This window comes from Corapipo altera, unplaced genomic scaffold, assembly GCF_003945725.1.
Source record: "Corapipo altera isolate COAL_440 unplaced genomic scaffold, ASM394572v1 50, whole genome shotgun sequence".
In the NCBI taxonomy this organism is placed as follows: Eukaryota; Metazoa; Chordata; class Aves; order Passeriformes; family Pipridae; genus Corapipo; species Corapipo altera.
In genome coordinates this window covers 5,597,668-5,621,109 of record NW_020884889.1, presented here as the reverse complement: position 1 = coordinate 5,621,109, position 23,442 = coordinate 5,597,668, and the positions used below count along the sequence as shown (strand labels likewise).

General features: G+C 44.4%; 1 protein-coding gene across 1 annotated transcript in view; it reads right to left on the bottom strand.

Annotated features, from left to right (window-relative positions):
- Positions 1-23,442, bottom strand: part of LOC113947703 (A-kinase anchor protein 13-like) — a 133,900-nt gene that overhangs the window by 8,588 nt on the left and 101,870 nt on the right. Inside the window, exons 8-9 of the mRNA XM_027644547.1 lie at positions 16,144-16,333; positions 10,328-12,846 (exon numbers count right to left, since the gene is read on the bottom strand). Of these exons, the coding sequence (XP_027500348.1) occupies positions 10,328-12,846; positions 16,144-16,333 (2,709 nt within the window). The remainder of the gene's footprint in view (positions 1-10,327; positions 12,847-16,143; positions 16,334-23,442) is intronic.

Genomic DNA, 23,442 nt, shown 5'->3' with positions numbered 1-23,442 from the left:
GGGGCGGCGCGGGCGCCTTCATGTGCCCCGTCCTGCCGCGGGCTCGAGCCGAGCCAGACCTGGGAGCAGCATCTCTGCGCTGAGCCGGGGATTTGGCTCGGAGTCTGTGTTCCTGCTTCTCTCGCTAACATCCATGAATCCTGTGACTGAGCTTGGAAACTACCGTCCCAGGCTGAGGATTATCAGCGTTCGGGAGAGAAAGGCATCGGAACTGCGGCACCCAGAGAAATAAAGTGTAGGACAAAAAAACCTGCCACAGTAGTTGTATAAATGCCTTCCTGCTACAGATTTCAAAGGCCAAACAAGAACCCCAGCTTGGTTTTAACTCCTTTTACTTTTCTTTCCCCTGCTTTTATTCTTGCTCCCTGCAGTTTGTGCAGCAATGCCCGGAACAGACGGTGAAACCCGAGGTGATGTATCCTGCACAGTGATGAGTTTACTCAGGGCTGACCATCTGACACAATTTCCTCCCAGATCTCAAAGCCTCTGCTTTGAGCATGCTGGGCAGACACAGGATGCTTGTGGGTGTGAGAAAGGGCCTGGCAGATGACTAGCCCAAAGCCATGACCTGATTGGGGGGTGTGTGTCACCCTTTAGCACTAATGCCAGGCTTAGGGCAGGCTCCCTTTTGGCTGGGTTTTTCCATGTTTACTGTAGTTACAGGACAACATTTACAATGATTTTAAAGAGGCAGAGTGAGGACACAGCCTATTGTTAAAGCTGCACTTTCCACCACCAGACCTGGCTCTGATTTGTTTCCAACACTTCAGCCACTTGCTCTGAAATTGTCCATGCTGTTGGGAAGCTTCCCACGCTGTTCTGCAGGCCCTTTGGGAAATAGGGATTTGTAACTGCCATCCCATAGTACAAACATATATACATACATGCAAATGGAGAAAATGGACTTCGGTGTGCACAGACAATCTGAATTTTGGCAGATCTTCAGAGTGAGCAGATTGTTAAAATAATTAATTCTTAAGAAAATAAATTGGAGCCTGGATAACTAAAATGACCCCTTGTCTTGGGTCACCAACAATACTCAGTAGTTTTGAGTCACAGAGTATTTGTCTACCACCTGATCTGACCAACAGCTGGCACTGGCACTAGAAGTGGATGTCACTGTACCCTTGAACAGAATTTTCTCCATTTATCTGCTGACCTCAGAGAAAAGAAACATGAAAGACTACAGTTGTGGATGAGGAAAAATCTCTGGATCCTTCACACCTACTGTCCATCGAAACACTTATCTCAATGCCATGTGAATCTCTCCATTTCTCCCAAAAGCCCTTTTCCAGCCAGTCCAGCGCATCCCCTCTTCCCACCTTTATCTCCTGCAGTCCTGTCATCCCAGTCCCCTTCTCTTGCACATCCTGCCAGGCTCCAGCCAAGCTGCTTCCTCCTCCTCTCCCTGTTCAGTAAAGCACAAACCTGGGGGCCTACAAACCAAAACCAATGGGCAACAACAGACCTAAGACTCTGTCCCGACAGAGCATCATCTATCTTATCTGTAACAACTCCCCGGGAAGGAGGTTTCCTGGCCTCCCTAGGTGGTCTTGCAACAGTTTTATGATGATAACAGGATGTTTTCTCAACATCCAGCTTAAATCATCCTGGCAAATTAGCAAATGAGTAAATTAAGGTGCCATGGATTTCTGGGACTTTAATAACCACTATTACATGCTGGCAGACTGCTAGATTGCACAGCGGTTTTCTTTTTATTGCACTGAATAAATTTAGTTCTTTCAATCTCTTCTCACATTTCTTAATCTCTTCTCATTGTTTCCTTCTGGACACTCTCCAATACACCCATGTCCTCCTCAGAGCAGGGCACTCCAAACTGGATTTGATGACACTGATGATGGCTCCACAGTGCCACACATGAGTAAGTCACCTCCCGCACCTTATGGAGGACACTCCTTCAATGTAACTCAAAACAAGATTTGTCTCTTTTGCAATAGCCTCTCACTGTTCATTCATTTGTAATCCACTAGAAATCCTCAGTTTTTTTCTACTCATCCTTCTCCAGCTTAAACCTGACTTGGTAAACGTGCATTTTGATTTCTCCTTTACAAATGAATCACTCTCTGGCTTCTTTTATCTCTTATCTGGATGTACTCTCCAATTTCTTAAGGTCACTCTGAACCCTGACCCTATTCTCCCAACCGCCTGCAATCCCTCCCAAGCTGATGTCATCTGAGTGTTATAAACATAGCTCCATCTTCCAAATCATGACTGAAATTATTGCAAGCTTTCCCCCAGAAAGTGACCTTGCTGATATATCACACATTACTGCACTACTTGGATCAGTGGAGAGATGAAAGTGCAAGTTTTTTCCAAGCTTCACTCTCTGTGAAGGTATTTAGAAATGCCACATTTATCTAGCAAGCTGCAACTTCCGAAAACACAGACATTAATTAGAAACTAATTCCTGTGGTAAAGGTAGGATGCATTAAATTAAACAGGAACTAACTAATAAAATTAATAAATGCAATGGGAAGGCTATTTCCCAGTGAACTCCGTTCCTGGGGTCAGCCAGCTACACTTTCTCACTCACAGGCTTAGACAACCAAAGCCATTGGATGAACTCAGCACTGCAACCTTATCCGTCCTGCCACGTGAAGACAAAGATTTAGCAAATAATGAATCACAACCAATTTCTGGGATCAACACAAGAGAAGTACATCAGGATACAGTTCATTTCAAACTGTTGCTTTACTTTTATACTGCTGGAGCCACCAGGCACCATTTTAAATTATTTTAATATCACAGTATGCAGAAGCCAAACCAAATTTCTCACCAGAGTTAAGAATTATTAAATTTTAAAAAAAAAAAAGCTAAGCTCTGGTTTTAATAGATCACATCAAGTGATTATCCCAGCTCTACTAAAGATTCCCAGACTAAGCAGGAAGATAAGGACCAGGGAAGTCTCTGGTAGGATAAGCACCCACAGCCTACCTTGAAAGGAGCTTAGGAAGTTGTGGTTACTGAGTTTCTATATCTGAACATATATACCAGAATGATTTCTCAGAGGTTAATTTAAGGAAGACACTTTAAAACCCCATCTTAATTGGAAAAAACATTTTTCCATTATTTTCTCTTCAGTGCTTATAACCCCACAGACTATTATTTTCCTAAACATTTTTCAGCAGCAGCTTTTCCATGATATGCACAAGAGTCTCTCTCAGGCAGAGTCTTCTGAAACAACTACAGGGGAAAGTGTGAGAGCTTGTACTATATGTGTAATACTGGCATCATGAATACAGCTAATTCTAAAAACTCTTCACAATTTTTAATTCTTCAGAACCCAACTCAGGAGTTTTCCCCCTTCTCTTCCCCATGTGCTCAAGCTACTGTCCTTCAGCCTGACTGCACTATACAAGTTGCACTTTTTAGACTTCAAAATATTTTTTTTTCCATAACTTGGGCATCTGAAAAGCTTTCCACATTGTGCAAAGTTCTCATAAACCCCATAAAACAGGAGTTAATGCAGTTCCCAAGATCCAAAGCTGCTGACAGCACTGGTGAGACTGCAAAATACCTGCAGCTCCTGACCAGGTGCAACCAACAACATTTCTATCTGCAACAACTTAAGAAAACCACTTTTACTAACCACAAAATGGCTCTGTAATAAGAAGGCAATAAGCACCTGAAAGACTTCTGGCTACAAAAAGAGCCAGCACTAAATAAAGCAGAGACAGGACGTGGCAGGAGATGCACACTGTGCAATGGCTCTCACCGGCCAGCTCTGGCCCAGCCTACACGTGTGAACTGAGCTCTATTTATAAGCCCTCCACTCTTTTTTTTTTTTTTTTTTTCAAATGACCTTAATATAGTGCAGTTGTTATTTTGTTTCTGTTGAACTTAGCAACAGGAAACCCTGTCAGTCCTGCAGCAAACTTTCCATTCCCCTGGCACTCCCATTCCTGCCTCGGAAAAGCCAGATTTCTAAAGAGGTGTTTGACGAGGCGGGAGGGAGAGGGAGAAGAAAGCACACATACAAAAATCAAAATGCCTGTAAAACATGCAAAATGGAAGCCAAATGCAATAAGTTTCTTTGATGTCTGTTTGAAAGGAAAAGGCAATGTCCTAATTTGCATTTTCTAAAGATATCTTAATTCACTACCAGATTCCAAACTACTGGTCAGGAATACCTTTAATAAGGGGTCAGTAAAAATAAAAAAAATCATCAGCATCTTCACGCTCATGCATTCCAGTAATGACAGACTTCCTTATCAGACAGTACAAATTTTAGCTTGGAAAGTTATTTTCTCTAGTCCCTGTCTAACTCACTGAGCAAACAGCTACAGAAATTAAGCCTTAACTTGTTAAAAACATAATAAACCTGATTTGGCAAGACTGTTCTGCTGCTCAAAGAGCTTTACTGCATGATGAGCAAAGATTTTTAGAGCTCCACCCTGCAGTGTGAACTCATCCCAACCGTGTTTTCTCTTTTAACAGCTTCATAATGGTAGGGGAACACACAAACACAGCTGCTCAAAGGAAACATGCACCAACATAGGCTGACAGCAATTCAGCATTTACAAAACACTTTTTAAGGTACAAGAAACCATACATAAAATATATCAACAAATGCAAATCCAGCTAGGAAAGGTCAGACCAAGAAAACACAGCTCTTGACAAAGAATATGTATTAGGGATGCTTTAAATCAAAATTCTGTTCATGTCAAACACAATACACACCTTTTTTAATCACAGACAATCCTTAAATATGGCAAAGCACAAGTAATAAAAGCAATACCAACACATTCCTGATTCTTGGTATGACCTTTTTATACTGTTTCACTGACATGAACAATATTGGCTTTCACTCCACATTTGATCCCTATATGTCCTCCCATTATTCATTTTTCTTCCAGCTGAGGCACTAACACTCCCAGCTAATGATGCCACACACCAACATTCACTGCAGCCATGGTTCCTTCTGCCAAAAACTCTGCGGAAGGACAAAGCACAGAAAAGGATGGAGAGACTCTCCAGGACCATGCACCCCCACCTCCTGGGTGTAGGGACCTTGAAGGTGCTGGTGGCCCCCACACAGCATCACCAACCCCAAGTGCATTCCAGGACACAGCTTTTGTCAAATCATACACTAATCTTGGTACAACCCTGTCCCACAAGCAACCTCTTGGCTCAGTCTCTCTGTCATTGGCTGAGAAAACATAAATGTGGCTTAATCCAGCGGTTGAAAATGTAGGGTCTAAAAAAGCTCAGACTATTTTTAAAAGGCCAAAACAACGTCATGGTGATGGATGCTGTTCAGCAGAGGGTACAGAAAGGAAACCAGCAGGTTTGGTGGCTGGTTACAGCAGCGGTGGCATGTCTTTAAACAGCACAGCAAGAGAACAAGGTGACAACACGTGCACTCACCGCTTCCTCGCGGGCTGCGCTCTCGGTGCCGTCTTTCAGAAAATCCACCTCATCCTCAGTTTTCATTTCCAGCTTCCCTGTGAAAACAGAGGGTCCACAAAGGTAATTTAAAAACAAATTCCTTTCAGAGCTACTAGTATTTTTCTGTTTATTCAAAACAGTCTCAAAAAAACACACCAAAAATGAAAAGAAAACCCGATGCCCAAACCCCTTCAACAAGTCCATTTAAACCCCTTCAAGTCCATTTGACTTCCAACATCTGGTTTCATTCCTGACTTTCCTCCTTGGTTGTTATTAGTTTTAACAACTTTTCATGTCTATGACTGAAGGAAAATATGAAACAGCAGCAAGCACAGGGTAAAACTCCTGAAAAGCTGAAGGTGAGGCCAAGCACATCTGCATGTATTTGCCCATGTATTTTTTTGGCTCCAATTCATCTAGATAAAGAAGCAAAATTTTTGCTGTTTTTCTTCTTACCATAACCCGAAGATAACTCAAGAAACCAGCCTTGCCTTCTCTCAACAGGTATTTGAAGTGTTGAAAAAAAATATAATCTACAAGCTGCAAAAATTCATCCCACCTCCATTACCTAAAGGATGACAATCACACCTCTGGACTAGGAAGGCAAATCCTTCTGCTTCTGGAGTTTACAAAAGTCCCAGTTGATTCTCCCCTTCCTCATGCTCCCACGATGGTGTCACCACCACAGTAATACAAATATCATGTCCCAGCTGCTTTCTCTACCCAGCAAAACTTTCATTAGTCACCATTCCCCAGGGGTTTCCCCAGCTTACCTTTTCCTGGCATGAAGTCAACATCCTAATTCGCTTTCAACCCTAAACTAATGACTTTCATGACACACAGGACAGTTTCAGAGGAGTGAAGCGATTTGACCAAAGCCAACCAGATGGAGAGTGGCTGTGTCAGGGCTAAACCCCCCCTCTAATCCTGCTCCCTCTCTCATTTCTACTAAAAACAAACACTGGATGGATGACAACGCCTTCTTAAGGGCGACGCGTGTTTGCAGTGAGTTTACCTTTCAGGGATTTAGCAAGAGAAGCTTCCCATCTTCATGGGGAAGTTGCTGTAACAACTGTCACCAATGGTTTTCCTCTGGCTTTAAATCTACCCTTGATTTTTGCAATGATTTTGTCTCAACTGGATGAGTTTGTGGGCAGACTCAAAAATCAGAGGTAATGCAACAAATTTCTGTTGAGTGCCATTTGCTGGGAGATCTGCTCGGCATCACGGCAATGCCTTGATGGCTGAGATATTGGTCCAAGGACAGAACACTCAAGGAAGAAACATTTAGTGCACCGAGGATGGGAGAAGCAAGTGGTGTAGTGATACCCCGTGCTGGATAAGAACTGGAGGACAAAGACGTGCCCTCAGGATGAAATTCAAGAGAACAACTTTTTGTACTCTGCCACTTCTTCCTAAACTTCTATTAAGAAAAGTATCTCAAAGGAAAAGCTCTATAAAGCTGTCACAGAGGTCTCTGGGCACACAGGACCTAATTACACACAGGGTATCATTAGTGACATTTGTTACCTGTTCATCCTGCCACTCTAACAGGGGAAGGAAATACAAAGTGCTTTTTCATAGGGAAAATGCCACTTATAAGTATGAGGTGAAGACTGGTAAAGTTCAAAATAAGGTGATATACTTCTATCTGTCCATGAATGTTTTCTTGAAAGGCTGAGATCTACAGGAGATACACTGGGGATATTTCTCCCAGGAGAAAAGCTACGGAGCAGTAATTACAGTATTTGTTAATTTAAGATGACAAACCCCAACCGTACAATCTAACCTTGCCAGGTTTGGTTTCTGCCAAGAAACTGCAACTACTCCAAGGTGTTTTGTCAGCAAAAATTCATGCCTTTTCTTCTCTTCTCACCCAGCCAGGTTACTGTGGTATGATTTCATATCCTAACTCCCTTCTTTTTTAATGAGTAGTATCTACCTGCCTGACTTGCAAAAAATGTGCTCGCAGAACCCATTACTCAGCTGCAATGCAGCTCTGAGTCTAAAGCCAACAGCATGAGGAGATGCCTTAGGAAAGCAGGATCTTCTACCTTAATTACCTTCCTTCAGTATTGTGACCAGTCACTAGATATTTGTCTGGATAAGGAAATTAGCCTTTTGAAGTTTTGCTTTGGGAGTAGGAGGAAACTAAGCAGAGGCAATGAGATAAACAGGTGTATATTTGGGAGCAGCTTCACGATATAAATAAAAAAGTTAAAGAGCTCAATGATTTGGAATAATGGCAACAGCAATTATCAGCTGATCACATCTCTGATAAGTTACCATGACAATAAAATCCTCTGACTACACGTGTTTCTGAGAAAGGGCCTCATGACCTACACTTCCCTTGGGAAGGCTTTATTGTATTCCATCAAAAAAAGATGTGATTCATTGTGTGCACTGACGACTCTGTCATGGACACAAAATCCTCTGTACAAACCCAGCCTGCAGGGAAAACTGCCCAGCACTCGCACAGCAAAGAAGAATTGAAGGCTATCACTGAAATCATACACAAAATGTGCTACCCAAGGCTAGACATCAACATGAAGAATGTACACAACAATAATAATAAACAATAAATCAGTTCTCTTGAATTACTGCCATGTCAGAGTTCTAGATGCTGCTTTATAGGAGGTGAGTTTCAGAAACATTTCAAATAGCAAGCTTGGATTCATAGCAGCCGCTTGTCTCTGCTTTAAAGTTAATATTTTATTTGCACTTCCCTAACATTTTGCTTCAAAAGAATCCTGAAATATTTCAAAAGACAGTATTACAGTTGAAATTTTGCTCTGTGCAGCATCTCATTGCAAATAAACAATTTTTGATTAAGGCGAGGTCAGATCGTTGTATCCCAAGACCTATTAGACCTAAATCCTTCCGTATTTTAAATCAGTAACAGGATCACTTCCTTCCCCCCCCCCTTTCCCTGTTCTAACATAGAATGATGCCTTAACATAACTTTTCTATTTTAGCTACTTTCTTATTGGACTGTCTAATCCCTTTTCCTTCTAAAACCTCGCCTAGACAACATCATGCCTCCAAGAATCCAACCACAGATAAAGACCTGGACTGTACAGAGGGAGCCAGCAGAGCCGCAGGTTCCCAGGAAAAAGGAGCCCTGCCAGGTATTGACTTACAGCCACTCCCATCCTATTGAACTGTTAAACCAACACAGCACTAAAACAGGTTCCTTCTGAAAACGGCTTTTGAATCCACTTTTAAATCTTTCTACTTATTTACTAATGATCTCCTGACTCATAGTTACTGGTTATCTATTGACACATAAGTGTTCTAAAAATACTGAACTCAATGAAAAAGGGATTTGCTGGACCTGCCATTGAGCCCCCCCAGTCCTTTCTCCTGCCCCCAGTTATTCTGCCATCATGTATCAGAATAAACCCTCTGCAGTCATCCTATATTCCATTAAGTAAAAAAAAAAAAACCAGCTCCCAGCATTAAAACAGTGAAACACCTTTATAACGTCACAACTTCATGATTTATATCATAGAAAACTTTTTTTTAATTGTTTAAATGCTTTGTTTGTTTGTTTGCTCAGTGCTGGGAAAGCAAGAGGCACTGTAGCATTTTCTCACAGTAGAGAAAAAAAATGGCAACTGAAAAAGTTCAGCTGCTTCCATTTAACAGCTGCCTGAACAGGTGGAATACGAAGATCAGATTAGCTCCATGCTTCAGTACCAAATTCACCTATCATTTAATTTCAGTCTGGAGTAACAAACTCCCTTTTTTTTTTTTTTTTTTTTGTTATTCAATTTACCCCTTTGTTTCCCTTTTTGGAGTTACCTGGTGATGTTTTCTATTAGCTCCTGTTGCACGGGCACCAGGCGTCTGAGCTGTCCCCAAGTCCCACCACTCTCCCCCATCACACTTATCCCCGGGGAACGCCCGTTCCGCTTCCCAGCCAGCAGCAGGAAAAACTCATCATCCGAGTTCCAGTACTGCTTAAATGCACTGGAAAGCACCACCGGCTGCTCTGTCCGACAAAAAAGCTACGAAGCCCGGAAAAGGGGTGGGGGTAGGGCTCGCTGGCTTTTTTAAATGACCTAATGCCGCCAATTAGGAAACAGCTTTGGGCAGTTCAGAGGGACATTTGCAGCTGTTTCAAGCAGACAAGCAAAGAAAACGCAGGAGGTCCCCGCTGTACCCTCTGATTTCATGTTAGCAAAAATAAAGGGGAGGCAATAGCACTAAGGAAATAAACCCTCATGCCCAGATGAAAGCATCTAACTTGAAGATAAAGTAATCCAAATAGCTTCCTCCCATTCATTCCTTCTTCAGGGAGGATTCATGTGCTAGAAATTCTTCTGTACAAATTCAAAGGAGATGATGTCCTGTTCTTACCTCCACTGCCAGCCCAGCAACATGCATTTGAATTGGAAGTTTTTACATGTAATTTCAAATTTTTCCTTTCTCAGAAGAAAAACCCCTAACACCTACACTTCCTCTGCAGCACAGGCCTACAGCTCTTACTTCCTTTGCTGATGAGATGCTAGAGGCATGCCTACAAAGAAAATCTAAAAAGTAGGAAACAAACTGATTTTTCCTACCTGTAACAGGCTCAGCTCCTTGCACTGCCAGGCTGACATTCTTCTTCTTTGTTGAGGAACTTAAATCCATTTCTCCATTAAGGCTGACTCCAACATCCACTGCAGCCTGGGGCTCAAGCACCCCTTTTTCTGGGGCTGGTAATTCAGAGGAACGAGGTATCTCTGCTGCAAAAACCACCGCATCGAAACTTTTTACCATTTTAGGAACTTTATCCAGAGAGGAGCCATCATCTGCCGATACCAAACTCTTTACTCCCACATTTTCCAGTGACTCAACAGCAGGTAAATGGCAGGCACATGGTGAGACAGGCAATTCAGGTACAGCTCGGCTTTGCTTTCCGTCATGTTCATCCCCTTGAGCTGCTTTCCCAACGGGACCAGCATCACTGTCGCCGGCCGGACAAACGGTGTCGGTGCTGGAGTCGCTGTCACACGTGGGCTCCTCTGCGATGGGCTGGAGTGCTGCCCGGGGAAGCACGCTGTCCATATCCTCCTGCTCCTCTGGATATGCTGCAACGGGGGTCATTGTCACCGGCCTCAGTACTTCCTTACCCTCACAGGCATCACTCAGGGCTCCCATTTCTGAGGTGTCCTTTAACTCAGAGGTGCTGCTGTGCAGGGAGATCCGTTGTAGGGTCTGACTGGGATCATGTTCTTGGTTCAGTCCCGCATTCAGACAGGGGTCACTCTCCGCACCCAGTGACTCATCTGCTGATGCAGGTCCATGCATGGTGCCTTCTCCTGCGGCCACTGCTCTGGCCTTCTGCGCTTCTTCAGGTTTTTCTTTTAGCCCAGCATCCACATTGCTGCTGCCCACCACAGGACCCCCAAGACTGCAGGCAGAGGATTTCACAAGAGCAGCAGGAAGTTCCTCTGACAAAACCTGCTCCTTGCCATTCGCATGAGCCTCCCACTCAGGCTCAGCTTTGCCTCCTTCAGCCTGAGAGAGGCCCTGCTCCAGGGAGCCCTCATCCCCAGCACAGTTCCCGGGCCTGCTGGCAGCTACCCCGCCATGCTCCCCGCCGTGCTGCCAGGAGAGCTCTGCCGAGTCTGCCCCCGCCGCCACTGCTTCCTGGTTTTGTTTAGAGTCCTCATTATGAATTGCAGAGGGTGTGCCCATTAAATTATCCTTGGCACAGTCTGCACCATTGGCACATGGCACTAATCCAGGGTCATTACCTTGTAGAGCTGCCTCCTGCCCAGGAGGTGCCACTGCAGCATCTCCCTCCTGACTCACAGCCTGTCCCTCTCCTCTGGGCAGGGGAGCAGGCGATTTCACCTCATTGTTCAGCCCCTCCTGCTCTGAAGCACTTTCTGCTATCTCTGCTTCGGTCTGGGCAGGCTCCTTCCCTGTCAGGCCTGTGCTCAAGTCCTCTGGAGGGAGCGATGCAGGCTCACGTTCGCTCTCCTGAGCAGTGACTGGTTTGAAGCTGTTGCCCATTTCATCTTTAATGCCAGTCTGAGCAGCAGAAAGGCGACAGCCATCAACTTCCTGACCTGCAGAATTTACACTTCCTCCATCTCTGGGGCTGCTGGTATCAGTTCCTACTGGTTCCTTTTCACTGCTCTCCATTGCTTCAGCCCCATGGTCAGTGATCTCACTGCTCTCCTGGCAATGCTCAGGTTCTGCACCGCTTCCATTAGATCCACCAACATCACTGTTTTCAGGTTCAGCATCAGGGCCATCAGTTTCCACGCTGCCTTCCAGTGAGGGCAAGCTGGATTTTCCATCTATGCAACCTGCTTCCACCTGCCTTTCTCGCTCCCCACTCTTACTGCTGCCATGGGTCTCTGAACCAGGATCAGGTTTTGATGCACAGGCAGGAACCTTCACTCCATTCGCTGCTGGTAGTGCTTCCCCAGCGCTCGCAGTGACATCCTGCCTTGCTGTGACACAGGCATTCCCTTGGCTTTCCACGAAGTCACCATTTACCTGAGCAGTGCATGATCCAGTCTCTTTGTTATCGCCAGTCTTGCAAAGGTCAACAGAGACATCGCCAGTGCCACCATCTGCATTTGTACCATCCCAGGCCGGTGCCACTCCCATGTTTGCATCCTCCCCATTCGAACACTCAGTGCCATTAAAACCACTGAGTAAGGGCTGAGCAGCACTGGCTGACTCCTCCTTAGCTGGAGATTCCTCTTCCAGGTTTGCAGTCCTCTCGCCCACCTCTGCCATCCCATCCTCTCCCTGCTGCTGGCCCGCAGCCCTCTCAGCGGCCCCGGCACAGTTCCTGCATTCAGCCTGGCCCATAACCACATCCAGGCCCTCCGAGGAAGCTGGGGCTTCACCTGCAGCTGCAACCACAGCAGCAGCACTGCCAGCTGCACGCTCCTCGGCACCTTGCACTTCCTGATGGGCAATATCTGTACTGCCCAAGCCAGCTTGATCCAGAACAACTCCAGCAGATGTCATTCCAGCTGCCTCATTTGTATTTCCAGAGGATGGAAGATTTACAGCACCGTTTACACTTGCACACGGGCTCACAGTGCATTCCTTCTCATCTGATACAGTCCCAGAGTCTTCGGCAGAGGTTGGCCCCACCTCTTCCTTTTTACACAATATCTCTGTGTTTTTACTTTCATAGAATGACTCTGGGCTGTTTCCATCCCCCAGGCTAACCAAGTTATTGGGTGCATCATTAAAAGTTCCCAAACTCCTGCTGTTGCATTTCTCCTCCTGTTGGGTTTGGTCTGAGAGCTGTCCAAAGTCCAGATGACCCAGATCAGATGGATTTTCCTGCCTTTCTTCTCTTGCCATTTTTTCAAGGCTCTGAGAGGTAGTGGTCAGGCGACGATCTGGCTCTGCTCCTTTAGCACAACTGTCTCCAGAATCCCCCAGTACAGGCTCTGTCTGCTGCCTGGAACTCTGTAACAAGACACACACACACACACACAAAAGAAAGTATTACTTTACTCTGTCACACTTTACCCTGTCTCCATCATGTGCAAGATCTATATCTACACAATCATATTCCATGTGACTCCCTCTGTACCTCTACCTGGTGTCACCCAGGACAGAGTTACAAATATACTTCAGTGAGTATTTTACATGTTGGTTTTGGTACAAGGTAATACTGAAATTATTAGAATGACAGAAGCATTTGTTGAAAAGAGCATCTGAAGGTCATCTATTCCAACCACCTGCCTGAGACTGGACTGCTGCCAATGCAACATCAGGTCAACCATGACTTTATCTTGCCAAGTCCCCAAAACTTCCAGTGATAGAGTACCCACAGCCTCTCTGGGCAATCTGTTCCCATGCCACACCACCCTTCCATGAAGAATTTTTTCCCAACAGTCAGACTGAACACCCTGAAGCTGAAATTTGTCCCTCTACCCCCTTGCTACACCATCTGCCACCACTGAGATGAACTGCAATCTTGGTAATTGCTCTTCAAGCAGTTGTAGTCATATTTCTTGAGTGCACTTAAATTCAAGATCAGTAAACAGCAGAATTCAGTCTACCAAATAATGCAAATATATATCAGCATAGTCCCAAAGGTCTTTAAGCAAATGCTGTTTAAGAGCAACCACAGATTTCTGCCCGATACTGCTCCCCAGCTCTTACCAGTGTTGCTCAATTTTCTCTACATGGGTGGAAATGCTACTTCAGATTTGGGCATTGGCTGACACTGTCCAAACACACCACTGCTCCACTAGGACTGAACTAATCATCTAATCTATTCCTGAGAATTGCAGGCATAATTAAATATCTGAAATTTATTTCCTAACTGGAAATAAAAATTTCAAAATGATGACATACTATTAAAATTAATACATGCATTATCATGGAACAGCAGCAACATATTCAATTCCCCTCTAATCTGCATTTTCCTTCCAGAGCATCTGCTTTGTCAAGCTTTTATAGTTTGATACAATCAAACCTTTACTTAAAAAGAACTGCCTGTTTCAATAGCTCCTTTCATATTCTCTTCTCTGCAGAAGAGAATACATCAATGTTCACATCTTAGAAGAAGTGGCTTATTAAATTAACGAGCAACCCCAATCCCTCAACTTACACCCCAGAGACCTCCCTTGGTTTGCTTGGGGCTTTGCACCATAAACTTTCCGAGGTCACACTGGTTTCTTGCTAAGTGCCTGTGACTCTCCACAAACACAAAACTCTAATGAACTATGTGAAATCTGAGGGGGTTTTTTGCATTTCTTTGTAAAAAATATTTCAAAAAAATACATGTGTCCTAGAAGTCTAACTTAAACAGCTCCCTGCAAATTTTGTTTAAGATTTCTCAGAGAAAGCAAACTTCATACCAAAAATGTCAGCTTAAACACCCTGAATAATTAAGTGGCTAATATGTTAACTGATGCATCACAGGGAACTTCTGGGTACTGCATATACAAACACTGGCTAAAATCATCACTGCTACCTCGAGGATATTGCGTTTACTTGTCTTTCCATGCTCGGAGGTTTGCAAACATTGAGCAGCGCCACAGAATCACTGAATCATGGACCACTAAATGTACTTCTGGTGTTTGCCATGAATTTCCCTCCTATTCAAAATAATCCTGCTACCCAGCTCCCATATATGCTGTCAGCTACGCCAGAGCTCCCTGAGGCTTCCCAAAGCAGGTTAGCATTGGAGGCATGGCATCTCCATGCTTGTGTAGCACCAGGGATGGGACATAGGGCTCTGCATGGAGTGGTACCTGCAGGCTGCAGCTACTTTTTGCAAGGGCAAACAAACACTGTGCCAGGAGTCTGGTGGCTGTAACCCCACAGCAGGGCATGGACACCATGCTTCTGGCTCCTAGCCAGGATGGACACAGACCACACAGCCAGGATGGACAGACACAGACAACAGTGACACTTGCTTGGGAACATGCAAGATTTTCAAAAGGAGGGGCCGCAGCAGCCCCAGCATCCTCACAGTGAAGTCACTCTGCTGATAGCCTGAAAAATACAGCCATCACCAAAGGAAGCCAACTCAAGCTTTCAACTGACCCGAAATAAATCTAAATGAAATAATTACAGGGCTGCTTTCCAAATTCAAATCAGATTAAATGTGAAATAAAACAGCGGTGGAAAGAAAAGTCTATTTCTGGTTTCATTGTCAGGCAAAATGTACCCATCTGGCATTTGCACAAGCAAACAAGCAGTGAGCTGGATATGTTGGCCATGCTTTAGTGTCTTTTGATGGAAAGGGCAAGAAATTTCATGGTTAGCCACTCGTCACCAGTTCCTGTTGAGATCTGGAGAAATTAAGATCTCAGGTACCGAGGGGAGGGTGAAAATGGCTCAGGACGGCCCCTACCTCTGAACACCCTCCCAGCTCACTTTCAGTTGAGAATTCTCCCCTCCCTTAGTTAAAGGAACAAAAATATCCTGTTATTTAGATCTTGCACCTCTGCAACAGCAGCTACATGAGCTGATGAAGGAACACCCACAAGTGATGGCAGCTGCACAAGACAGAGGGTGTTTCTGAGAAATGGCACAGAAGTGTTCTGCTGTTTCGCCTTCCCATCCCAACTGAGACTCTGAAGCAGGGAGAGGAAGCCCCTCCAAAGCCCCACAGCTCCTGCTGTCCAACCACCATGGGGTCTGAGAGGAGCACAGTGAAGGAACCACTACGGACACATACCTTTTGTGGCCAAGGCAGGCTCATCTTACACTGAAGTCTTACAGAGACCGTTATTTTCTCCATCACCCGCCCCAGAGACTTTCCCCTCATACTCATCTCTGACCCTGAACTTTCTATCTGAACAGAGACATATCCACTGTGCTCACTGCCCACAAAGCCAGCCTCACTCCAGAGCCTGCCTTTAGCTGCCCAACAGCTGCCAGAGGACAGCATGTCTCCAGGGAGGTTTCCCTGCTCATCCAAGCGGGTCCCAAGCTAATGGAAAAGGCAGGAGGTGGGAGCAGAGAGAGACCACAAAGCCAAACAGAGCAGGCATTGCACAGCTCCAAGCCTGCTTCTCTTCTGAGAGAGAACATTTGCTGCCTAATACAGCTTTATCAGATCTCCCCATGCTCAAACAGGAAGAAAACAGGCAGGTGTCCACCTGGATGCTTGATAACGGCATCCAGAGAAAATGCCTAAAGAAATATGCCCTGAAAGATGCCTATGTATGAAAGCCCTCCCCAGGTGCCAAGCAGCAACCAGGTAGCACTGCTTCTCCTTCACCACCTCAGCGTTTTCCTTACCTTGTGCTGGTGGTTCTGCATGTGCATCTGCAGGTGCTGTATGTCCCTCTCCCAGCTGGACGCTGCCCCTTCCTTGGCCTCAGCCGTCAGCAGGTACACGTTGAGCCCGCGGTGGTGCTTCACGCTGTAGTCCCCCGAGTGCACCGTGTGAGACAAGGTGCTCCAGGAGTCCGGCTCCCTGGCCTCCTCCCTGCCACAAAACAACAGGGGCGGGTTAATGAGCAGGCGAGGAGGGGATGCTGCGTGGCAGGACACGCACGCTCTCCTTCACTCTAGACAGTCATCTAATCATCGGCCCGAGCAAAGCACAGCACCGGCTCCAGGGCCAGACAGACAAATACACAACGCACGCTTGGCCTTGAAAATTAATGTGATTTAGAGTTAATGCCAGCTTTATTTCACAAGGTCCTTCTCAGGTAGAGAGATGTGTGGTTTTTACCCCAGACTATGACAGACTAGCAGCAAAGGGCACAGCAACTACTTTTTAAATTGAATTTATCACAGGTGGAGATTAACAAAGCAGCTGTCACAGAACAACAGACACCTGAAAGACAGAACTGCAAAGGGACAAGCTGGAAGGAACGAGGATTGACACAGATGCTACAACTTCTACACCAAACCCAGTACACTGCTCACAAACACCCAACAGCCATCAAATCATAGCAATTTTGTCACTCCTGAAACGAATTTAACTTGCTCTGTGAAACTGCCTCTGTGCAAGATGTTCTCAGTATTGTCAGACAGCTGTTCTTCAGCAGCACTGTCATGGTTTTTCTTTGTACCAATCAAAAGAAGAGAAAGGAAAAGAAGATGCTATAGATCAAAATGAAAAAATAACTCAGTAGGTAAATGTATTCAATAGACATTTTTACTGAGTCATCTCTTTTTGAATGTCAAACCCTGATTTTGCACGAGCTTTCTACTCAAAGCAGTAATTCCTCAGGTCTCACTGAGTTGCACAGTGGCTACACTGGCCCTTTGAGGGTGTGAGGAAACAGGTTCACAGATTTCATTTTGACTCAGAACTGCTTCAGGAAACCCAAAATCTGTTTTAATCATCCCAGACAGAGCAGCTTGTGCTGCACCCCACCAAGCCCTGCATCCCTGAGGAGAGACATGAAGCCAAACAGGAATGTTACAGGAACATATGATGATGACCTGCTCAAGGGTGTGAGAAATGGGAATTTCTGTCTTCCTTTTACCAGGGCTGCATTTACTTAGACCTGTCCCCAGTTGAGAACTGGGTTGGGAGTTGGACTAGATGATCCTTAAAGGTCTCTTCTAATCCAAACTATTCCATGATTCTACAACATCCCTTGCCCATTGCAGAGACCAGCCATCCCCAGATCTCCCTCTGCAGCACAGCTACAGATTTCCCTGGAAGTGGCAGGGTTGTGTGCTTTTTTTCAAATAATTTGGAATTCAAGAAAGTACATATACAGCAAATGTATGCCATCAACCAAGTAAAACTACACATAGATTTCAGCACCTTTACTGACAGGTTTCTTACTTTAAAACTTGCAAACCTTTCTTATGGGCAAGTGCCCACCAGCAAACCCCAGGGCTCTCTGGGATGCCACGCAATTTAGAAAGCAAAGTCATAACGAGCAAATGACACCATAATCACAACAGGAATGGGCAGAGCAGGGTGGGGAAACAGTCAGACAGTTCATGACATGGCACAGAAACCTGTGCAGGCAATGGTGGTGGCAGTGACTATCCCTGCTCTGCCTTGGTACAACCATCTACTCGCTTCTGTTACTCATTTTGGGTTAAATCTGAAAGGAAATTCAGACAAAGCAAACCTATGACTTGCACCATTCAAGTCAATTGCCTTCAGCAGAATTACACTTGATTTAAGCTGAATCAATATTTCCACAGAGAAACAGAATGAAGCATCCAGTTTCTGGAGGTGATTAGCATAAATCTACAGAGGCACTGAAGTCAACTGAGCCATTAGAAGTGACTAAAGAAATGACCTTCCTTTATCAAGGAAACACAGACATTTCTGTCTGCAGTATTTTTCTTTTCAGATGTCATATATGAGAAACCACTGTACTCAGGGCCACTTTCAGAGTATAAGAAGCCAGTGAGCACAAAACCCACAGTCACCCACTCATGGGGACAACAGCAGCCAGATAAAAGAACTGAGCACAATAAGTCTGCTCTACTTTCTCATCAGCTTCAAGGACACTTAGAGGCATCTCCAAATCAGCACCCACAAAGCAGCCTGCACGACTTGCTGAGCCTCAAAGGACCCTCAGCGACTTCAAAAGCCTGGAAATCTGGAGCAAGATGACAGGCAGAGTCCCCTGCAACACCATGAGTGTGCTCACCCCTCCAGCAATCCACCACCTTCACACGGCCCAGACAGATCAAATAATCACTTCTGCTTACAAAGACAGTGCTTTCTTTTCATACTCAGGCTGCCAGCCTGTGTTACACTTCAAGAAAAGCTTTAAACCTTTTGAGAAACCAAGATCTTTCTCACATCCAGCCAAGTACAAACTCCCAAGCTCTTATTTTTAGTAGCGTTCACCTATGTTATACGCAATTAAGAAATAAGGAAATGAATGGCTCAATCTATTGACTCCTTCATATCATCCCCTTCATAAACTGTTCCATCCCAGCACTATGGTCTGCAGCAGAGAGGACACATGGGGATTTGCAAGTGTTAACTCATTTTCACACAGGTATTCCTGTTGCTCAGGGAATCACTTTCAAGGCCACGTAGCTCATATGAAGACACTCCTGCTCGTTTGTCTTCGTACACTGAGCTTCACTGTTTGTGCCTTTCCTGCATGTCTCACTGCAAACCCTGGGTTTTATTGAGAGATGATAAAAACACACTTTCTTCCAGGAAAAAAAGCTTTGCAGTTATGTATTTTGTACTTCCTGGCTGTGAAAGATGTTTACTTTGTCCAGATTTGGAATTTTTGTACTGGTTGTATAGAAGTGCATACCCAAGCTGGTCTGCTAGGAGATAAAAACAGATATGCAAATATTTACTGCAGATTTATTAACAAAAATATGTATACAAACTCCAACCTTCAAGAAGTCTGAAAATCTGCTTCTGTTCAGCACAAAAATCCAGTTTGCTGCAGTTTGCCAGCAACAAAGGAAATCTGTCTTCTTATGAGATTTAACCATCTTGGGTCAATTCTTTCTCATTCTCCCCTTTCAACAGCTTCCCATCAAAATATGTAACAGATACCAGTGAACTGAAAATTTCATATGAATCATCTCCAAGCCCAACTTTTGCAGAAGAAGGTATCTTGGTTAAAAAAGCAAGACAGCGTTCAGTAAAAGCTGATAGTGTTCACTAGCTCTACCCTCTGTCCAACCATGCCATGCCACGCCCCACTAAAAAAGCCTGGAAAAAGTCCTCCAGCTCTGGTCCTTGCTGCTTTCCTGTCCCATGGAGGTAAACCCAGAAGGGAAATTGCTGGGTGCAACAAAGGACGGACTTCCCAGCCCTCCCTTTATCTGCAGAAAGGTGGCCTAAAGAAGGATGCCAACCCCAAACAGGGAGAGAGGAGAAGCAAACAAAGCTCCAAAATACTCTCGGGCCATGCCCTGCTCCATCTGGGAGCTGATTAGATTGCTGAAACCACAGGATCACCTCCTGCCCATCTGGCATGTAAGACAAGATGATAGATAGATCATAGAACCACAGAATGGTCTGGGTTGGAAGGGACTCTAAAGATTGTCTAGTTCCAACATGGGCAGGGACACCTTCCACTAGACCAGATTGCTCCAAGCCCCATCCAAGCTGGCTTTGAACACTTCCAGGGATGGGGGACGTAAGTAGGTAATGTTTTTTAATTAAACCTCCCAGCATTGCCCAAGTAGCCTAATCTCCTTTCAAGGAGGAGCCACACACTGTACTCATGTGCTGAATCTCTTCTCATCTCGTGGGGGAGAGGAAAGTGCCTGCACCAGCACAGCAAGGCTTCTGGCTTCCTGCAGATACAGGTAAGAGATTTTTAAGACTAGGGAAGATAAGTGGGAAAGGGAGAACAAAAAAAAAAACACCTGAGTGAAAAGCTCTGCCCACCCTCAAAAGCTGCAGGAACTGTGCTTGGTAACAAGGGTTTGAAACTCAGCGGTGCTGGTGCTCGTGGCAGGCGCATCTGCCGGTACCAAGATACCAGGTTTGAACCAGAGGGCAGAGGAAGAGGAGGGAGGAAGAGATCAGAAGACAAACAAAAAAACCTCAGTGAGTTAAGTAAAACCTCGTATTAGGAAGACTTATCCCACAGTTTTATAAAGAGGCAAGGAATGCAGTGTGGGAACTCAAGGTGTTATTTCCTGGGGATTTCATTCAGATTTCTGAGCTGAAACAAAACAAACTCAGCAGCATTGCCAGCTCTTGGGATCTTACTGCAAGCCTGACAACAGCTGTGGGTTTATTCTGAAAGCACCAGCACCTAAAATCACCTGACAAAGAAAAAAATCAAAAGTTCCAAATGCTCCAGGAAAATAGAAAAAAAAGGTTTCTTATATAAAAAAACTCTACATATTGCTCGCTAATTTGAATAGTTTTGATATTGAAGGAAAGAGTTAAAGTTCATCTGAAGTAGAAATAATTACTAACCCCTCACAAACTGCAGTGAGTTCCAACACCAAACTGAATTCAGAATTGTATAACCTACCCTTCAATATCAGACTAAATATTTAATAACTGGATTCAAAATATTTAATGCTAACTTTTCAGTCCATTGATCAACACTCTCCATACAAATTATGGAGAGAAAAGCTGTCCTCGTCTCTCAACAGTTGTTTGCACACATATCCTAAGGGAGCATGTCCAGTATTTCCTACCACAAAGGGTCTGTGCTCCTAAACTCACAAATTTCTTAGGCCCCAGTGTTAATTACACATTAAAAAAAAATACAAAAAACACAGCTACAAACTGTCATTAACTATATTTGCCAGAAAGTACAATCTGCATCCCATAAGAGTAACTGTTATTAAATGCACTTTTCCATTTGTTTTATTTTCAGAGTCTTATGTAACAAGAAGGGTGCTCTGCTTAGGATGTGGAGCTGTTGGTCCAACAGAAAACTCAGTGTCAACTTGAAGTCTTATCAGCAAACAAAAGAAGTTTAAGGTGAATCTATGAAATAAAGTCAAGAGTGAAAACAGATGCCATTTGTTGCATTTGAAATACAAAAGTACAGCCATGGAGACTACTCCAGCAAGGAGTGTTTTCTTTACAGTTAAACCCAGCATCTCAGATCAGGACAAGTGATATGGAAGGAAGACTTGTCTCTGCAGAACATCTCCATGTGCTGCAAGCAACTGTGATCACAGGCTCTGCAACACAACCCAGAGATGAAGCCATTGCTTTGTTGGCCTCTGACACAGCAGTTTACAAAGTCCTCCTCTACAATAATCTGTTCAAACTTCAGTCCCCACCATAAATGCCACTACTTCAAGCAAATCTGCTCCAGATACTAAGTATGAGCATCCTTACTGGGTATCCAATCCAGCTAACCCATGCCTGAGGCCAAAACCCCAGCAGTTCTGGGAAGCCACTTATCTGCATTTTCTAAATTTATCCTGAAACAGAGCTGTCTATCATAATCACTTACCAAACACACAAGGCTGTCCAGCACTTATGGCCCCTATAATTTTTGGGATCACTTCCAGATCGGGATTGCTGAGGGGGGGAAATAATTTTCTTCTCATATCTTACCAAATCTTTCCAAATCTCTTCTAAATCTCTTCTTTCTCATCCTCACAGGCTTGTTTCCATGATCATCTCCCAGGACTACAGTTTCCAAGCAGGAAATCAGAGACAGTAAAAAGCTGTTTCTACCACATGGACAAAGCCTTCTCTCTCTTTCATATTCAGAGGTGGATACATACGAAACAAAGGAGAGGAGGGAGCCAACAAACGAAAATACAAGTCTTCATGGGAATGTGGGACACACTAGGAAGTCGTAAAAGTTGGAGCACGATGAGGGTGAGTAGGTGGAAAGAGAGAAACATAAACTCTTCCTACTCAATCACATTCACACCAGGTTTCCTTGGCCCCCAGCTCCCAGTCTGCTCTTCTGCTGTGGCCAGAACAAACCCACAGCACCTCATCATCTTTCTAATCATGATGTTCAACAAATTAAATGATGATGTTTTAACTGAAAATCTCAAAGTTCAGCAATGCATGGCCACAAAACTAGACCCTGTAGATCACTACTCCTTCCATGCTTTTTTAGCTAAACATCACCTTAACACATAGACAGCAGAGCCCTCTTTCATTGCCCTTTTAATACCTTTGAATCCCCCTTTAAATGTTAATCTTGTGCCAGCACTTAAGAGACAAAGTCAACTGCTCTCCTGCCACACCACAGCAAGACATATTCTAAATCCAGCACCCCAAACTGCAATCAAAAGGATTTGTTGCTTGGTTTGGAGTGGAAGAACAGATGGAGAAACATCAACATTTAATTCAATAAACCTTTCAGCCCCTGATTCTGCTTACCCTGAAATAAAATTAAAGATATGCATGGCATCACCTGCCAGTGTGGTGGCAACCTTCTGGCCACCTGCACATCCCCAGCTGTGTCCTGCTCATGCTCCAAATAAATACTGAAAGAACTGAAGTGATCAAGGGGAGACTCAGATCTTTGCACACTTAGTTCTCAGCTCGCAAGGTTCATACAGGAAAGGAGGGTTCAGCCTATACATTCTCAGGGGCACAAGCACCCTGTTCCCATACAGCTGCCACCTCCTGGCACTGAAGTCACAGTAATGTTTTCAGTCTCAGGAAAGCAGCGACTTTGGAAAGCATCTGCATCACAGATGGCTCTCAGCCTATGCAAAGACTTAATTTAATGGAACAACCTAGCACCAAACTTCAGTGAAAAATGTCCATCTTCATCTACATCCCAGTCTGGCAGGGCACTGTAAGAAGTGCTTGGTTTTAAGATCATGCTTAAACTCTGATGAACATGAACTGGATATTTCTGAAACTAAACACTTCCTTAAAGGACCTGTTAAATTGGGGTGCAAAAAAAAAAAAAAATACATACAAGGCAAATCCTCTTGCAGCTCTGGCTCAAAGAAGTAGAAAAGTGTATTCAGCTATAAAAGTAAAGTCACTGAAAAAGCTTCCTTATTTGAGAGGCACCACAAAGACTACAGCCCAGACTTCACCAATTACTTACGTAAAATCAGAACAATAGCAAGTGATAATAACAGACTGCAAAACATTCACAAAACCCTTCTGCTACCAGTGAGTTATTCCTCATGTGTTCTAACTAAATCAGTTTAGTTTTGGAAATACAAACTTGT